At 40.5% G+C, this 18,272-nt stretch overlaps 1 protein-coding gene across 21 annotated transcripts in view; it reads right to left on the reverse strand.

Moving 5' to 3' along the window:
• STRADA (STE20 related adaptor alpha) overlaps positions 1-18,272 on the reverse strand; it is a 32,404-nt gene that overhangs the window by 13,501 nt on the left and 631 nt on the right. Inside the window, exons 1-5 of one of the 21 annotated variants that reach the window (XM_061392331.1) lie at positions 14,941-15,091; positions 14,497-14,650; positions 5,779-5,834; positions 3,295-3,352; positions 1,116-1,144 (exon numbers count right to left, since the gene is read on the reverse strand). In XM_061392331.1, the coding sequence (XP_061248315.1) occupies positions 1,116-1,144; positions 3,295-3,352; positions 5,779-5,790 (99 nt within the window). In that variant the 5' untranslated portion in view covers positions 5,791-5,834; positions 14,497-14,650; positions 14,941-15,091. The other 20 variants (XM_061392326.1, XM_061392325.1, XM_061392327.1 and 17 more) reach the window with 20 other exon arrangements.

Raw genomic sequence — 18,272 nt, forward strand, 5'->3', positions numbered from 1 at the left:
CTTATTCTATCAAAGTCTTTTCTTAGTTTCCCCTACCGTGAAAAGTATTTTGTTCATTCTGAAGCATTTGAAAAATACATAAGCTACTGATATTGAGAAATGACCATTAAATAACTTTGTTTAAAGAATGTAAAACAAAATGCAATAAAGCACACAGAGACGTTATCTATGAAATGCCCAACAAATAAGTACATTCAACTTCCCACGGGTTTCACACAGGATGACTTTTGGTATAAAATCAGCAGCTGGGGAAACATAAAACTATATACAACTGGCACTGGACTCCGGAAGAACACCTAACTGTTCGTATAGGGCACGTTTTTGGTCTCCCGACTGGAAAATATTCGGATCTGAAAGACAGGCACTGCCAAGCAAGCTTCGCTCAAAGATAAACTCCTAAAAAAAATAAACTCCTAGTGAGCAGCGTTATCTTTCACCCACCTTGGAGCTGCCTGCAAAAGGCACGAAGGTCGTCATTGGAAAAGAGAAAGAGGTCTATGGAGGAAAGCGCTCTGATTCTCTCTGCATAAGACACTGAGTCACCGTATCAGAAACAGCTTGGTTTGCTGCTGTTATTCCCGTTGGCAAAATAAAGTAGAAGGGTCAGAAGTGGGACAGGATTCTTAAAACTTCTGCCAATAAAAGAATACATTTTCTGTTTTGTACATTAAAATCTGGGGGTTTGTTTTTAAAGTAGATCTGAAGTCCTGCCTTATAATCTAGACAAAGATCTATATTCTCTCTGTGGACTGAAATCTATTATTAATTGACTAAGGACAGAAAATATAGTACCACCAGTCACTGCAAGATAACCACGTTAGACTGTTGAAACTTTCTCTTTTTTTTTTTTTTGGAGAGGGCGGCCAGGTGACGGGGAGAGCTAGGAGGGGAGGAGAGAGAAAGAGTGCCTGAGATGTTTTTTCAGTTTTCAAAGTACACATCAGAATCTCTCCGGGGTGAAACCTGAGTCCCCACAAGAAGAATGATATTGCAAATAAAACTCAAGAGCAGACGAGCAGAAATGTAAAATGATAAGCCAACCAAAAAACCAAACAGAGCTCCACAAGCCAACTCCATGCAACAGCCACGGTGCAACAGCCTAGGAAATCACTTACTTTTCTCCGAGCGTCACCCGGAGGCTGCTCTGGAGTAGAGAAATTGGTTGTTGGCATTTTGTGTTTTTGGCAGAAGACACACCCACATTTAAAACAGCAATCACTGCACTTAGGACTACATTTATTAATAGAAACCACTTAAGTCATTATAGCAAAAACTGCCTACAGTGCTACATATAAACACACACACACACAGAGATGCACAGTAAAAATGCTGCAGATATATGGGGTTTTAAATATGAATCTATGGCTCTTCGAAACTTGGCAAGACTCTTATTCTACAGGTATTTACTGAGTACAACTCAACTGCTATAGTTTCAGTTATACAATTACTTTCCATCAGCACGCAATATTACTTTCAATAGGCTGGTTTCAGAGTCTTATACTTTTATAAAAATTCATTATAAAATTATAGACACTGTTGGTGATTTCCCAGGGAGTACAGGAAATAAAAAATAGATTTGCCAAAAAAAAGACAAAAGAAGTTTTAATACAGCAACCTGTGTTTGTGGGACCATTACTGAATTTGATTCTTCAGTCAGATACATTCTGTTCTGAATGAAAGCAAGGGCTTTTGGGCCCTCTGCTACACCTGGTGAACACGAATAAAGCAAAGCACAGCTTAAATAACTTTCTGCTCCAAAAGAGGACAACTTCTGTATCTGTGTTTTTTATTTTCTCCATTCTGAAAAATAATCGAAGTAAAGATTCTAACTGTAAAGGACTGGAATGATTACACATCTCCAAAATATCTGCAGGGTAAATTAGCCTCAATTTATCGAAATAAGATGTGTGTGTGTGCCGTGGATCAGTTTCCTGGTGTACAAACGGCAGGAGCAGTTGCTTAAGACAGCTTCTTACAGGCAAAGATAAGAAGCCAGGTGAACAGGTGAAAGGAAATGAAACCCAGTCTTCATAGAAGGCAAAGCCCAAGCTGTATCAACCTCAATATACACTTCATTAAGCTGTAAACGATATACAGAACAATTTCTTCATCCTCCTCAGATCAGAGACTAGGCAATTATCAAGACACCCAGAAATCCTACACTCAAGACACTCAAATCATCTAATTCACATAACCGGAATATTTTAAACTAATGTAAACTGGACTTCCAACTCAATTTTCATCAATGCCAGTGTTTACTTTTAAACCATCGTGTTACCATTAGTGATGGGAAGACAATGAGTATGGGAGCAGATATAGTATTTCTGTTCCATAAGCCTTGCCTGTATTGTGTAATTATTTTTATTCTTTATAATCAAAACAAAAATAACTCATCGTTTTTCTAAACTCTCATTTGTCTTTTACACAGCCCTTCGACAAAGTTCATGAATAATTCAACTCCAGAAGTTTTCTGAGTGGCATTAGGGAAAATAAATTAATAGGTACCACCTGGTAACTAACGTGTTTGAGTTTTCAATTACTCAAGTCTTTCAGGGTATTTTGGATCAGCTAACCAATATACTCAATCTGATAAGCCATTTCTTTAGCTATAGGAGCTACAGTGAGTATCTGTGGTGTTTAGACACAAAGAATGGGGCTTTATTACTACTATTTTTATAGAAAAGGAATTTTCCTTGCCTTCAGTTAAGATCACAGTTCCCAAAACAGCTCAATTTGAAAATAGCCAAAGGGAAGGGGTTGGGTCTATTAAACCTCCAAACTGCAAATCTACTTTACTTTGAATCAGCATTTAGAATTTACAATAGGAAGTTAGCGCCTTTGTGCTGACAGATTTTTTTCTTTAGTCTCTTAAGTCTCATGAAAAGATGAGTCAATTAGATTCATCAGTAAAACCATAACTTTTATATCACTGCTACCTCTGACCTGATCATAATTTTATTTTTTAAATCTTCAAGGCTAGAGGCTTTTAAACACTTATTTTTTTCCCTTTAAGTATTTCAACTTGACAAATACTTAGAAGAAACATGTGTGCTTTTAAGTAAATACTGGCTTTTTAACAATCAAGACAGGCCAAGGACAACTAACTGCCAGATTAGCCCTCAAATTTGGGGGAAACCATGGATTCAAAAAAGAGCCAAATAAATATAACAGCTGTAACCAAATAAATATAACAACTTTCCCTTGGAATTGCTAATATCTATAAATTGATTTTAATTAAGAAAAGGGTAGAGATATTTATCCTGAACTGATGGCTAAAAGCCATACTGTACTTACCTCCAAATAGTTCCAAATCTCTTAAGCCCTCAACAATGAACTTTTCCGAGACCCACCGCTAAAGAGGAAAACCCCAGAGAGAATTAGTACTTCTTCCAAGCCACAAAAAATTAGCCACAAAAAATTAGCCAAAAAAAATTAGAAAGACAAAAATACAACTATGAAAACTGAATCATGTAGTATAGTTAAGCTACATTACTAAGGAAAAGTTTTGAAAAGAAACTGGGATTTAAATAGACCAAAAACAATAGATTAATTCCTTGCTCTATTCTTCTTTGTCTAATTTGGTGAGCATTTCTTAAATCTGACAGATGACAAGTAGTACTGGCCCTAATAATGAGAACTGTTTTTGTCCTTCCTGTATATAAAACTGCCTTTGGGTTGCATCTTAGTCAGTCCATGGCTGTCTACTCTACATGCTTTGGGTCATTATTGCCAATTTGAAAAAAATATGAATTCACAGCACAGAAAACGGATGAAACAGGTTTTCACAAGCCCCTGCTGCTGCTGCTGCTGCTAAGTCGCTTCAGTCATGTCCGACTCTGTGCGACCCCATAGATGGCAGCCCCTTGGCTCCCCCGTCCCTGGGATTCTCCAGGCAAGAACACGAGTGGGTTGCCATTTCCTTCTCCAATGCATGAAAGTGAAAAGTGAAATGAAGTCGCTCAGTCGTGTCCGACTCTTCGAGACCCCATGGACTGCAGCCTACCAGCCTCCTCCATCCATGGGATTTTCCAGGCAAGAGTACTGGAGTGGGGTGCCACTGCCTTCTCCATCACAAGCCCCTAGTAGTTTGTAAAAGGAATCAGCCAGCTATATATTCTTTCATCCAGTAGGGGTTCTAAAGACATCATCAACGTTTAAATTTTCTACCAAGTTTACAAGGACTGAACTAGCATGACTGATCTATGGTTTATATAACTGGCCTATTTCAAACAAGTATGGGTTTCCATCATACTAATCAGAGGTCTGGTTTCACCTGAATCACGTTGAGAGAGAAAAGCAGCTCATACATAAAAACAACGGGAACAAGGCTGCATTTCACTTAAGGGCTGGTATCACTTTGAATCAACATTCAGAGTTTACAATAGGAAGTTAGTGGCTGCCTGTGCGTGTGCCCAGCTGCATCTGACTTTGCAACCCCATGGACTGTAGTGTAGTCCGGCAGGGTCCTCCATCCATGGAGTTCTCCAGGCAAGAATACTGGAATGGGTTGCCAGTTCCTTCTCCAGGGGATGTTCCCCACCCAGGAATCGAACCCACATCTCCTGCACTGGCAGGTGAAAACCTTTACCACTAGTGCCACCCGGGAAGCCCATTGGCTTGAGGGTATTCTTTCCACTGGGCAGAGTTCAGGATTCTGGATTTTTTTTCCCTCTTAATAGCAAAGTATTCTGTATTTTTTTCCCTCTTAATAGCAAAGTTTATTCTTTCCAATATAAATTATTCTTATCCACATGAACAGAAGAAAAGGATAAGGAACATTCAGAAATAAGTTGCAAAAAAAAAGCTGCATAATAAGGACTATGAATTGAAACAATACCATCATTCTCTATCCTTCTCTGTATCAATTTTTTCCAAGTAAAAAAGCAACACTCTAAAAAAAAAGTTCATATAAAATATTCATATGCATTGTACCACAAAATATAATTTACACCTTAATATTTAAAGAAAGTGGTATAGTCAGGTAATTCCCTGGTGGCCTAGTGGTTAGGATTCCAGGCTTTTACTGCTATGGCCCAGGTGCAATCCCTGGTCAAGGAGCTGAGATTACACAAACCACAAAAGGTGGTGGTCTATTCACAATGTCTCATATTACATATATACTGTTAAAGAGTTTTAAAATGATTACTACTGGATTTGAATATTTGATAATAAATAAGACAGTCTTTTACGAAATCATGGAAGTTAAACCCAGTATTTGTTCCTGAGGTCATTTTAGCTAGTGAAGTTCTCAGGTGTAACAAAATTCTTCAGAGTCTTCAGTCAAAACCTATGATGGCAGTTCCCTGGCAGTCCAGTGGTTAGGACTCTGTGCTTTTACTGCTGATGGCCTGGGCTCAAAAAAGTGTTCCAATGATTACAATTTGATGCTGATTTTTAAAACCCACAAACTCACTGAAAACGCGCAGAAAACAGGCAGATCATTAGTGGGTGCGTATCTACAATGAAAAGGGCCAGCAACTCATTTAATGTGTGACTGATACTCATAAAATAAGCCACCTTGTTTCTTATCAGACAAGCTGGTGGGCAGTATGATATTCTGTGTCTCTGGTCAGCGTGTGCCTGCAAGTTCTGTTCTGTGCAGTGGAGGCTGCAATACCTGCTTGACTTTCTATATCTCTCCCTTCTATATGATTCTGAGCATCACATTGGAAAAAAAAAATGTCTACAATATTTGCTAAAACACACTGCTTTTCAGAAAATAAAAAATAGTAAAGGCAGAAGAGAAACACTCACCCTAATTCGCTCTGGTTTACTTACAAGAAAAGACATGAGTTCCTAACGTGTAGACCTACTTCAATTTCAAAAATTTAAACCTAAAAGGAAAATAGACACAAGTTGTTAGTCAAGTCCGCTTTTGTAGAAATATTTGTTGATTAACAAAAACTTACTGAGTCTACCATTAAAAGCACTGAACTAAACCTATAAATTGCTGGACTATAAAGACATTTTAGAGAAACTTTCAGTGACAATAAACCTGGATGTACTATGGCCAAATACATTCCGAAATACTGCTTCTCTGTAAGGAAAGTGAAGTTTGTTATAGGTTTTAAAAAAAATGTTTAATTTATCTTGACCCCTTTGTAGAAGCAATTACCTTTAATTCTTCTGGTTGTTTATCCTTCTTTTTAATCATCGTTTTTACATGTTGTTTACATGTGATGACTTACCCATTTTAGACATTTATCTACTAACTTCCCACCACGGTAGGAGAAAACTAGGCTCTCCTACATCAACTGCACCCTACTTTCCTGCCTTCATTCTCCCAACATAGTTCTGACATAATTTTTGGTTAAAACCATGGTCCAAATTTACATTACTGAGTACACCAACATGGTTCTTGCATGCTAAGTTGCTTCAGTCGTGTCCAACTCTTTGTGACCCCACGGACTGTAGCTGGCCAGGCTCCTCTGCCCATGGGATTCTCCAGGCAAGTATACTGGAGTGGGTTGCCACGCTCTCCTCCAGGGGATCTTCGTGACCCAGGGATCGAACTCATAAGGAGTCTCTTATGTCTCCTGCGTTGGCAGGCAGCTTCTTTACCCCTAGTGCCACCTAGGAAGCCTGAGGACTTGGTTCTTAGCAGAGGCAAACAGTTAGAGATGACTATGTCTTTTGTCTTACACACACTTTCTCCCACCCCACCCCCAGCAGAGTTAATAACTGCCTCATTTTTTCACTTGCTTGTTTTTCCATGTAGTTATTAACTTTTCCCAAATACCTCAACATTTCTGCTATTAGTCTTATCAATGTATTTTTCCATACACTCAAACTCATTCATTGCAATTTTTCCTTGGAGACTGCCTTCCTGAGGCCCTCCATCCTCTGGCTATAATCCAGACTAGCTACAAAGTATTCAGACTTTGTAATGTGGAAATGTGGGTCTTCCAATTCTGGGGAATATTAGTTTTGTAGCAAGAAATAGCAACAGAAATTCTAATAGTTAAAGGTGTACTTCTAGGATTATCCACTAAAGTTATATTTCACTCCTACTTTACAACTTTCTACTTTCCAGGAAACTTCTTCAAACTTTATTTTCCAACCTTTTTGCTAAGTTTTATATTTTTGTTACCCATTCCCAAGACCTTTTGCCACTTCTCAAATGTATGTTTTTTCATATCATCCTGATTTTGTTCTATGTTTGCTATTTATAGTTAAGAATTTATATCTAGAATGGCTAAAAGATAATACATCATGACCAAGGAGGGTTTAGTTCAGGAATAAAAGATCAGTTTAACATTAAAAAATGAATCAACATACACAAAACTGTTTTTGAAGCTGCTTGCAAATAAAGAACAACCAATTTTAAGGAATTTTTTTAAATGATGTAATTTTATCTTATTAACTGAGTAAACAAGTAAAAATACAATCATTTCAATAGAGGGAGAAAAACCATCTAACAAAATTCAACACTAAGCCACAAGTTTAAAAAAAAAAAACAAAAAACTCTTAGTCAACTAGGAATAGTCAAAAAGGAATAGGATAGAAATGGGATTTACCAAGTCAACTTGGTAAAAGATACACATAAAAATTTATAGCTAACATCTATTAATAGTAAGAAGAATGAATGAGTTTCCTCTAAGGACAGAAATAAAGCAAAAACGTTATCACTTCATCAATGTACTAGTGGTCTTGGCCAATGCAAAAAGGCAAGAAGAAATAAAAGGCATACAGATGGGAAAAAAAGATGTAAAATTCTTTATTCATAAATAACAAGACTGTATACATAGAAATCTAGCGGAAGCCTCTCAGTCATGTCCAACTCTTTGCGACCCCACTGACTGTACAGCTCATGGAATTCTCCAGGCCAGAATATTGGAGTGGGTAGCCTTTCCATTCTCCAGGAGATCTTCCCAAGCCAGGTCTCCTGCATTGCAGGCGGATTCCTTACCACCTGAGCCACAGGGGAAGCCCAAGAATACTGGGGTGGGTGGCCTATCCGTTCTCCAGCAGATCTTCCTAACCCAGGAACTGAACCGGGGTCTCATGCATTGCAGGCGGATTCTTTACTAACTGAGCTGTCAGGGAAGCCCTATGTAGAAACCTAAGTTTTCTACAAAAAAAATCATTATACTTAAGAAAATTAATTTATAAAGATCAATTATAAAACCCAGTTGTATTTCTATATATAGCAACAACAAATCAGAAAATGAAATTTTAAAAATACCATCAATAAACCAATGGAAACATAAAATGATTAGGAATAATTTTAATAAACTATGAGTAAGACCTGTAAGACCTTTTTATCTAGATAAAAAGATATGCCATGTTCATAAATGGGAAGACTCAATATTATTAAGATGTCATTTCTCTCCAAATTGACTTACAGATTCAGTGCAATGCTTATCAAAATCCCAGCAGACTTTCAAAAGAAACTGATAAGCTCAGGCTACAATTTACACGGAAATATTTGGCTAAAATAGCCAAAATAATTTTGAAAAAAAAAGTCAGAAGACTTTTATTACCTGAACTCCAGACTTACTTTATTGCTAAAATAATCAAGATGGTGTACTTTGGTCTAAGGATAGATACATGGGTCAATGAAACAGAACAGACAACCTAGAAATAGACCCATACATATATGGTCAATTACTTTTCAAGAGAATGACCAAAGTAATTTTATGGGGAAAAACAGTCTGCATACAACTTGATATTTATTTAGAAAAAAATGAACCTCAATGCTGACCTTATACTGCACACAAAAATTAACTTGAAATGGATCATAGAACTAAAGAAAAAGTTAGAACTACTAAAGAAAAGAGAGGAGAAAATCTTCATGATCTTGGGATAAGTAGAGATTCAAAAACAGAACATCAAGAGCATGAAACATAAAAGAAAAATATGACAAATTAATCTTTATCAAAATTTAAAATGTCTGCCTTAGAAAGACACCACTAAGAAACTGAAAAGATTGGGAGAAAACATACTCTGTGCATGCGTGTGTGTGTGTGTGTGTGTGTATCTACAAAGGACTTTATATACAGAATATATAAAGAATTTCTATACTCAATAATAAGATAACCCAGTTTAAACAATGGCAACAACAGATCTGAAGAGAAGATAAAGGAGCAGCCACTAAGCACATGAAATGATGTTCAACATTACTTGTCATCAAGGAAATGATGACACACACAAAGCCACCAAGAGATACCATTAAACACCCATCAAAATGGCTAAACAAAGACTGACAATACTAAGTGCTGACAAGGACATCCAGCTGGAACTCTCGTACACTGCTGGTGGGAATGCAAACAACTACGGCCCCTCTGGAAAATAGTTTAATAGCTTCTCATGACTCAATAATTCTGCTCTAGGTCATCTACTCAAGGGAAATGAAAACATATCTTCTCATTAACTTGTATATGAATGTTCATAAAAGCATTATTCAAAATAGCCCCAAGTTAAAAACAATTCAGGCATCTACCAACTAGTAAATAGATTTTAAAAATGTGGTACAGCAAAACTAATACAATTATGTAAAGTTTAAAAATAAAGTAAAATTTAAAAAATAAATAAATAAAAATGTGGTACAGGTCAGGAAGCAACAGTTAGAACTGGACATGGAACAACAGACTGGTTCCACATAGGAAAAGGAGTACGTCAAGGCTGTCTATTGTCAGCCTGCTTATTTAACTTCTGTGCAGAGTACATCATGAGAAATGCTGGACTGGATGAAGCACAGCTGGAATCAAGATTGCCGGGAGAAATATCAATAACCTCAGATATGCAGATGACACCACCCTTATGGCAGAAAGTGAAGAAGAACTGAAGAGCCTCCAGATGAAAGTTAAAGAGGAGAGTGAAAAAGTTGGCTTAAAGCTCTACATTCAGAAAACTAAGATCATGGCATCCAGTCCCATTACTTCATGGGAAATAGATGGGGAAACAGTGTCAGACTTTATTTTGGGGGGCTCCAAAATTACTGCAGATGGTGACTGCAGTCATGACATGAAAAGACACTTACTCCTTGGAAGGAAAATTATGACCAACCTAGAGAGCATATTAAAAAGCAGAGACATTACTTTGCCAACAAAGGTCCGTCTAGTCAAGGCTATGGTTTTTCCAGTGGTCATGTACGGACGTGAGAACTGGACTATAAGGAAAGCTGAGCACCAAAGAATTGATGCTTTTGAACTGTGGTGTTGGAGAAGACTCTTGAGAGTCCCTTGGACTGCAAGGAGATCCAACCAGTTCATCCTAAAGGAGATCAGTCCTGAGTGTTCATTGGGAGGACTGATGTTGAAGCTGAAATTCCAATACTTTGGCCACCTGATGGGAAGAGCTGACTCATTTGAAAAGACCCTGATGCTGGGAAAGATTGAAAGTGGGAAGAGAAGGGGATGACAGAGGATAAGATGGTTGGATGGCATCACCAACTCAATGGACATGAGTTGGGTAAACTCTGGGAGTTGGTGATTGACAGGGAGGCCTGGCATGCTGCAGTCCATGGAGTTGCAAAGAATCATACGCAACTGAGTGACTGAAGTGAACTGAACAGACACCAATGTAATACTACTCAGCAATAAAAAGGGACAAACTGCTGATATAGGCAACAATTTCAGGTTAAGGGAAAAAAGTCAGACACAAATCTTCATAATGTTTCCATTCACATAAAATCCTAGAAAAAGCAAAAGTACGACAGAAAGCAAGTCTTGGTTGCCTGGACCCAGTAGTGAGATAAGGGACCAACTTCAAAGAGACACACAAGAACTTTTCAGGGTGATGGGAAAGTTCTGTATCTTTATTGCATGGTGGTTATGTAAGTGTACTTGTCAAAACTCAACAAACTGTACACTTGATATAGGTGTATTTTGTTACAGGTAAATTATAGCTGAACAAAGCTGATTTTCAAAGTAAAATGACTAAAATAAATACTCAGATATGCTTTTGAAGAATCTAGAAAAAAATAGGCCACATTTCCATTCTTTTTTTCAGGTGGGCTAGGGTTGTGAGGGGCTTCCCTGGTGTTTCAGCTGGGAGGAGAAGGGGACGACAGAGGATGAGATGGTTGGATGGCATCACCAACTCGATGGACATGAATCTGAGCAAGCTTCGGGAGTTGGTGGTGATGGACAGGGAAGCTGGCGTGCTGCAGTCCATGGGGTTGCAAAGAGTTGGACACAACTGAGCGACTGAACTGAAGGTTGTAAGGGGTTGTATAATCTGCTAAGAGATGTGAGAGGAGGGAGGTAAAAACAACCCAGAGAAAGGAATGTTAGTTAGAATCCAGTATAATGAAAAAAAGAAAAAGAGGGAATACAATTATTCTGGGCCACATCTGTGGTGATATGAGCCTGTGGCAGAAGGAATATTGAGAAACAGATGTGGATGGGTGGGAAGGAGGCTCTAGAGGGAGGGGATACATATATATAGTTATGACTAATTCATGTTGTTGTAAGGCAGAAACCAACACAACACTGTAAAGCAATCATCCTCCAATGAAAAAAACAGATGGATAAGGAGAAAGAAAAATAAGTTAGTAAGGACACCACAAGTCATTGAGTCTATCCTCCACTCTTTGGAAGAACAGCTTTATAAACACCTGGATATAAGATTATCAAGTCTCTGCTTGAAAACTCACTACCTTATCAGGGAACCTGTTTTACCTGTGAACAACTCTGATGACTTTTTTTTGTGTGTGTGCCTGAGTAACTGCGAAGAATAGTGTGTCAAAGACAAAATAGGAAAAGTCAGAGATGGAAGTTATTTTGGTGGAAAGATGAGTTTGAGTTTTTAAGTTATGCTGCAGTTAAGAAAAGTTATATATCCCAAGTGGAAATACCATTTAGTTAGAAAAGTAAGGCTGATGCTTAAAGAGGGGTTAGAGATGGCTCTGAAGCTGTACAAGTGACAGAAATTCACTTTAGAAGAAAATGCTGAGAGAAAAGCAGAAAGCTGGGAAGTAAGCCTTGGGATAAATTCATATGTAGGACATGGAGCATATGGACATTGCGCCACCTGGGAAGTCCATTCCCACCTGGGAAGTCCATGGTACTATTCTTATTCCTGATTCTTTATATATACTTTTTTTTCCTTCCAGAAGCTTTTAGAATCTTCTCTGTCACCAGTCTTACTAGGTCTTTTTTCTTTTCATATTCTATTGGTGCCTAGTGAACCCTGGGTTTATTCTTTGATTCAGGAAAATGCTTTTGTATTATTTATTGATAATTTCCTCACCACCACTTCCTCCGTTATCTTCTTCTACAACTCCTTTTAGTCAAAAATTAATTTCCTATGTTAATACTCTTTACTTCCCTGTTTCCTATACTTTCGTTTTCCTATTTTGTTTTATGATCCACTTTAAAGAGATTTCCTCAACATCACCTTGCAATACTTTTCACACACACACAAAAAATTGGCTATCACAGTTTTAATTTCCAATAGGTCCTTTCTTCCCCCAGTTGTTCCCCTCTTTTTTAGAGCATACTGTTTTTGTGTTATGGATGCAGTATGTTCTCTTTTCTCTTCCTTAATAGTTAGATAGTGAAAACCTGATGGAAGCCTGTGTATGCGGAGAGCTTCACTATAGAGAATTAAGATGACCTGTCAACTTTTACTGCAAAACCCCAAAGTCAATGTCCATAAGTTTTTTTCCTGCACTGTTCATCTTATCTAGCAGGGAATCCACCAATCTCCTGAGGGTGTATATCCTGGCTGCCAGCATTCTGAAGCTAGTAGAGAGAGAGAGAGAGAGAAATAGAGAGAAAGTGAAGTTTCATCACTTAGATTGCAGACTTTTACATAAGCCCCTTGTTTCAGTCCTGCACCTGCTCCTTACCTACCCTTTGTCTGGTATCCCTAAGCCTGGATTCTCTTAGTTTCTTGAGTGAATATAATCCTCTTTCCCAGGAGGCAATGGACTTCCCAGGTGGCGCAATAGTAAAGAATCCGCCTGCCAATGCAGGACACGAAAGAGACAAGGATTTGATTCCTGGGTTGGGAAGATCCCCTGCAGCAGGAAACGGCAACCCGCTCCAGTATTCTTGCCTGGAAAATTCCATGGACAGAGGAGCCTGGTGGGCTACAGTCCATGGGGGTCACAAACAGTTGGGTACGACTGAGCACAACTTCAAAGGCAGGTAGGAAATGGAACCCAAAGGAAAAACTTTAAAGATCCTGCTTCCCCTCGTGGACCACTTACGCTTTCCCAATCTATTCATCTTTTGTCTGTCCTTTTACTACAGGAAGTCCTACAAGACTGCCCCACCCAACCCGGGTTAGATGCTTGGCCTCTGTATTCAATCCTTATACAGACCACTCTCTCAACGGCCTACACTAGAGTCTGTAAAGGCAGGGAATGCATCTTGTTTACTGTTGCATTCCCAGGGGCTACTGTGACCAACACTTAACATGGACACTCTTGTGTCTGTTAAATTAATAATAGTGAAAATAATCAAAGCAGCAGACACTTATGGTGAACTTAGCATGTGCCAGCATCTGTGTTAAATGCTTCATGGAGATCAGCTCACAATAAGTTATTATTGATCCTAGTTTTATACAGATCAGGAAATTAGGACTCAGGTTAAATGCCCAAATTACACAGACATAGGACTTCCTTCACAGTCCAAGGGTTAAGACTCCCTGCTTTCACTGCAGGAGGAGCAGGCTCAATCCCTGGTGGGGAACTAAGATCACACATGCTGTATGACATGGCCAAAAAATTAAAATAAAAACAACAACAACCAATAACGAAAGTTACACAGGCAAGTAATAGAGGACTGATCAGGTCTATTCCAAAGCCTGTGCTCGAGAAGCTGTAAGTGATAACAGAGAAGCTTAGGGAGAAGCCTCAAGACTGAGTGTAAAGATGTAATGACTGAAAAGGCATCATCTGATTTGACAACACTGACCAGATGCTAAATGGTATAGAAAGGAAAATTTATTTACCTTATCAATTTTTCTTTTTCCCCTATTTTTGTCACTGGTTTTCTAAACTTCTTCCATGTCTGGGATTACAACTATAAACACTGCATTTGGGTCACAACACCTCTAAGAAATCTAGTTAAAGGGCAACAGATTTAACCAATTCAACACTTTATCTTATGGCTGAATAGGCTTGAGGCAGATAATCAGAAAAGATTTGGTTTCTTCAACTTTCAGGGACAAGAAACAATGTTGGGGATCTCTAAAGAAAAGCATAGATCAGTCAATGAAAAACTGTCTTAATGCCACAAAAACATACTGGAATTCGGTTCTACCCCAACAAATGTTACAGTAAGAAAAGGATCAATTGGCACGTCTTTTCCTCTTTGGGATGAAGTTAAGTTCGAATATAGTAGGATACCTTAGCAGAAGGCTGGGCAGAAAAGTTGGTTCCCCATTTCCTGAAAACTTGAACAATTTTATTTAACCACTCCCCTCCCTCGCGCTCACTTCCCTACCCCCATCCCGCATCTCCACCCCAAGGTGCTGTGGGCACTTAAGCATTTTGGAAAACAAGACAATCAGAAGCTCTGTTTAGGCTGATTCAGGGAATACCTGAGCTCTTCTCTTAGGAGGGCTTGACCTACTGCTGCCTGTCCCGCCTGGGAAGAGATGCGGATGAGGGAGGCGCAAATGGGGTGCGGGGAGAGGATATGCCTCCTCTTCGCTACATCAGGACAAACTGTCACCTGGGCCCCAGGTTTCCCACCTGGAAATCAGGGGGGGGAAGGGGAGAGAGAAAGCAGGCGCTCGCCTCTTCCGCCCGGCAACTCCGCTGCGGTGTCTCCGGGCCAGGCCCAAGCCTATTCTCTTCTCGGGCTACAGCCCCTCATTGTGGGAATCGAGAAGGATTCGTGTGTAAAGGGGGCCCGCGGAGGACGAGGGAGGCGAAGGGTGGCCGCTATGATGAAGGCCCGCCCCTGAGGAGATGGAATCGGCGTCAGGGCGAGGAGGAACTGATCCCCGGAGCGCACCAGGCGGCCCCCGCCAGCCCGGTACCTGGTCCTGGAGTTAGCAAGCAGTCCCGGCTCAGTCTGAGCTCCGCCTCCTAGGTTTAAGGCCGCGCTGCCGCCAGGCCGGTTACTGGGAGGGAGGTACGCAGCGTGCCATGCGCAGTAGAGGGACGCGGGGAAGGCTAGTAGAGGAGAGCTCCGTCCCGCCCCGCCCCGCCCCAGCCGCCTCGGCCCGGGCGCGGCAAGTGGGGAAGCTCCGCCCCACCCAGCGCGGGAGAGGAAGCCCCGCCCCGCCCCGGGCCCCTAGGCTCGGGCGCGGCCATTGGGGAAGCCCCGCCCTGCCCCGGCCCTCTAGGCTCGGACGTGGCCATTGGGGAAGCCCCGCCCCGCCCCAGCCCCCTGAACCAGGGCGAGGCTAGTGGAGAAGCAGCGTGGTTCCTGCATCTCCTCGAGTGCGGCGGGGTTTTTCTTAGCAGCTATCGCACACAGCGGTTCTCCAGTTCTGAGTCACCTGATTACGCGCAGCGCAAACCTGAGGGCATTCGGTCTCCAACAGATGAAACCTGTGTCCCCCGCGTGTGGAAGCCAGAGACCTAGCTTGTCCTTGATGTGGTCTTCTTCGGGGTCTGAAAAGGGCTCTGTGAGCCTCGGTCCCGGAAGCAGGAAGGAAGTGGGATGATTTCAACAATGAAGAGTCAAGGGGACTAGAGGAAGGCAAACCAACGCTGGCTGCTGACTTGGCTACTTTTTGGCGGGTCCTTTTTCCTTTCCTGTGGTAGGACTTTAGGAAAAATCAGTCTCGCACTTTCTTTGAAGATGTCTTAAACGCCCCTCACTTTGGCCTCTCGGGCACCAGACTGACAAGCTACAAAGGGGAAACCCACCCTTTCTCTGTGCCGCCTTCTATAAAGGGAGGAAAACTGCTCAACTTTTTTTGTCCCTCTCTGGATCTTTTGTCCTGAATCCTTCCGTACCCACGACTTTGAGACATGTGCCGTTTGCAGAAACCTGTTAAGTTTGCCTTTCCGGGGAGGCTAGCCTCAGCCAAGGGATGCAGGGCTTGAGAAAGGATGAAGCAATGAGTGATGGAGCAAGACTTCCGTGAGCCCGCGTTTTTTTCAGTGACTTGCTCCTCTCACGGAGGCGGGGGTGGGGGTGGGCTGGATCCAAAATTGGATCTACACCATCCAATAATGAACACTGGCCCTTCCTGGCTAAGATCCTTGACAGATTTATATTGGTTTAACTTCCAAGATGGGTGAATTCAACTACATTCAAACAGGCACTGATGGAAATTTGATGCCTAAAGTCAATGTGAACTCTTTGCAGTGCATCTCTGGATCTTCCTGAATTTTACACACATCAGTCTGATCTTATCTATTACTTTAGCATTCCCAAGCAGTATTCTCACTATTCTCTCATTATCAAATAAGATGCTTACCCAGCAGCGAACTTGGTAAATTGACAAAGCAAGATAAAGTAGCAAAAAGTGAAGTAAAATCCTTGTGATGTTCTTCGGAAAAGATCGTTTTGCCATGTAGACTTTGGAAATAAGAGTACTGGAGGAGTCAGTGCCTGAAAAGATGCCAAATATAATGCAGCCACCAGGATAGGGAATTTAAATACAGAAGTACTTCCCATCTGATACCCAGCCCTGTAGCTACATTTTCTAGCTGGATGTCAGTTGGTCAAGGGGGCTAAAAGATCTCACCATCTTCATGACTGCCCACTAGTTTAAGAATCGTCGGCCTAGACTGTTTAAAGGAGCAAATTTCCTTGCAGAAAGGCCTCCTAAATCCAGATAACTTAGAAAACTGGTGTAATGAAAGGCCAATTTTTAAAGTTTACAAACTCAGTGTCTTCTTGCTTTGCTTTTGACTTATGAGTTCTGGGGTGCACAAGCTCCGTAATGCTTCTCACTTATGTATAATAAGGGCTAGAACTCTTCAAGATTTCTGGAGCCTTCTGAAATTTGCTTGAAGCCTAGAGGAATGGAGATGGGACTGATGAGCACTGCAATGCCCTCTTCAAGATAGCACATAAATTAACTGTGGGAACAGTAAAACTAATTGCCTAGAATACTTGAGTGACAGCTGGAAATGCTTACGATGAGTAGTTTAACAAGTTGAGCAGCATTATTTATAGAGCATTTTTTATGTCTAAGCAGTTTATGTGTGCTAAGTCACTTCAGTCGTGTCTTAGACTCTTTTCGACCCTAAGGATTGTAGCCTACTAGGCTCCTCTGTCCCTGGGATTCTCCAGGCAAGAATACTGGAGTGGGTTTCCATGCCTTCCTCCAGACCAAGGGATCAAACCTGCATCTCTTGTGTCTCCTGCATTGGCCGGCGGGTTCGTTACCACTAGTGCCCCCTGGGAAGTCCTGAGCACTTTATAGCTATGATCTAATACGATCCTCTGAACAGGCATTTCAGAAAGGTCAGAGCAGATGATGCCCAGTTACAGATGAGGAAAGAGACTTGTTACAGCACTACAACACCACCTGGGTCGTAACCCACAAACCCAGAGCTCTTTCCTGAAGCAGAAAACTGGCTTCAATTCTAGCTTTGCTTCAACCTTGGTAAGTAATATAAGTACATGCAAGAAAAGGTAAAAGAAAGCTATTTAAGCATTTAAGTTGAAAATGTGATAGGAAAGCAAAGTTGATACAGCAAATAACCTAAATACTTATATGGAACTAAATACTTTAAAAGGACTGGGTGTCTTTTAATTTTAAAAGACGAAAATAAAACCTAGTAATATCCATTAAAAGCAAATACAGTAATAGACATGAAGTTCTTCCTTTTAGGGGGGGAAAAAAACACAAAACTTTTTTCTGAAATTTGTATCACTTCTCAGATCACAGCTGAGATGATGACATTCAACTTGCACAAAGATAAAACCATCACACTTATCCAAATGCAAATAAATCTTTGGCCCTTCACCAAATTCCAGAAACTAAGAAAAGCAGTATTTTTCACTATTGTTTTAGCAGTCTGTAATAGAAGCCACTTTTACGAGTGTAATAACTCTCTCCTCTCTCTTATCTCTTTTCAAATCATTTAAAATGAATAGAGCCCAGAACTTAAAGAAGCTGGAATGATAAAGTACAGTATTTCATCCCTTGCACCGAAACCAATAGGTCCTTGTAGAACACTGCTCTAAATAATTTTCCCATTTCCAATTCCTACTGGATGGGTGGAATGAGAATGCAAATTGTCCCATTTAAAGGAAAGTTTCACAATGGTGCCTGACAAGGAAAGGTTCTATCATTAAGGAAACAGAATTGTAAACTGCCCACCCCCCACCGCAATAAACTCTGTCATGGTTTGTGTAGACACACATGTTATATCCAGAACTTAGAGAACTCTGAAAGGATCT

The sequence above is a fragment of the Bos javanicus genome, chromosome 19, assembly GCF_032452875.1.
Source record: "Bos javanicus breed banteng chromosome 19, ARS-OSU_banteng_1.0, whole genome shotgun sequence".
NCBI classification, from domain to species: Eukaryota; Metazoa; Chordata; class Mammalia; order Artiodactyla; family Bovidae; genus Bos; species Bos javanicus.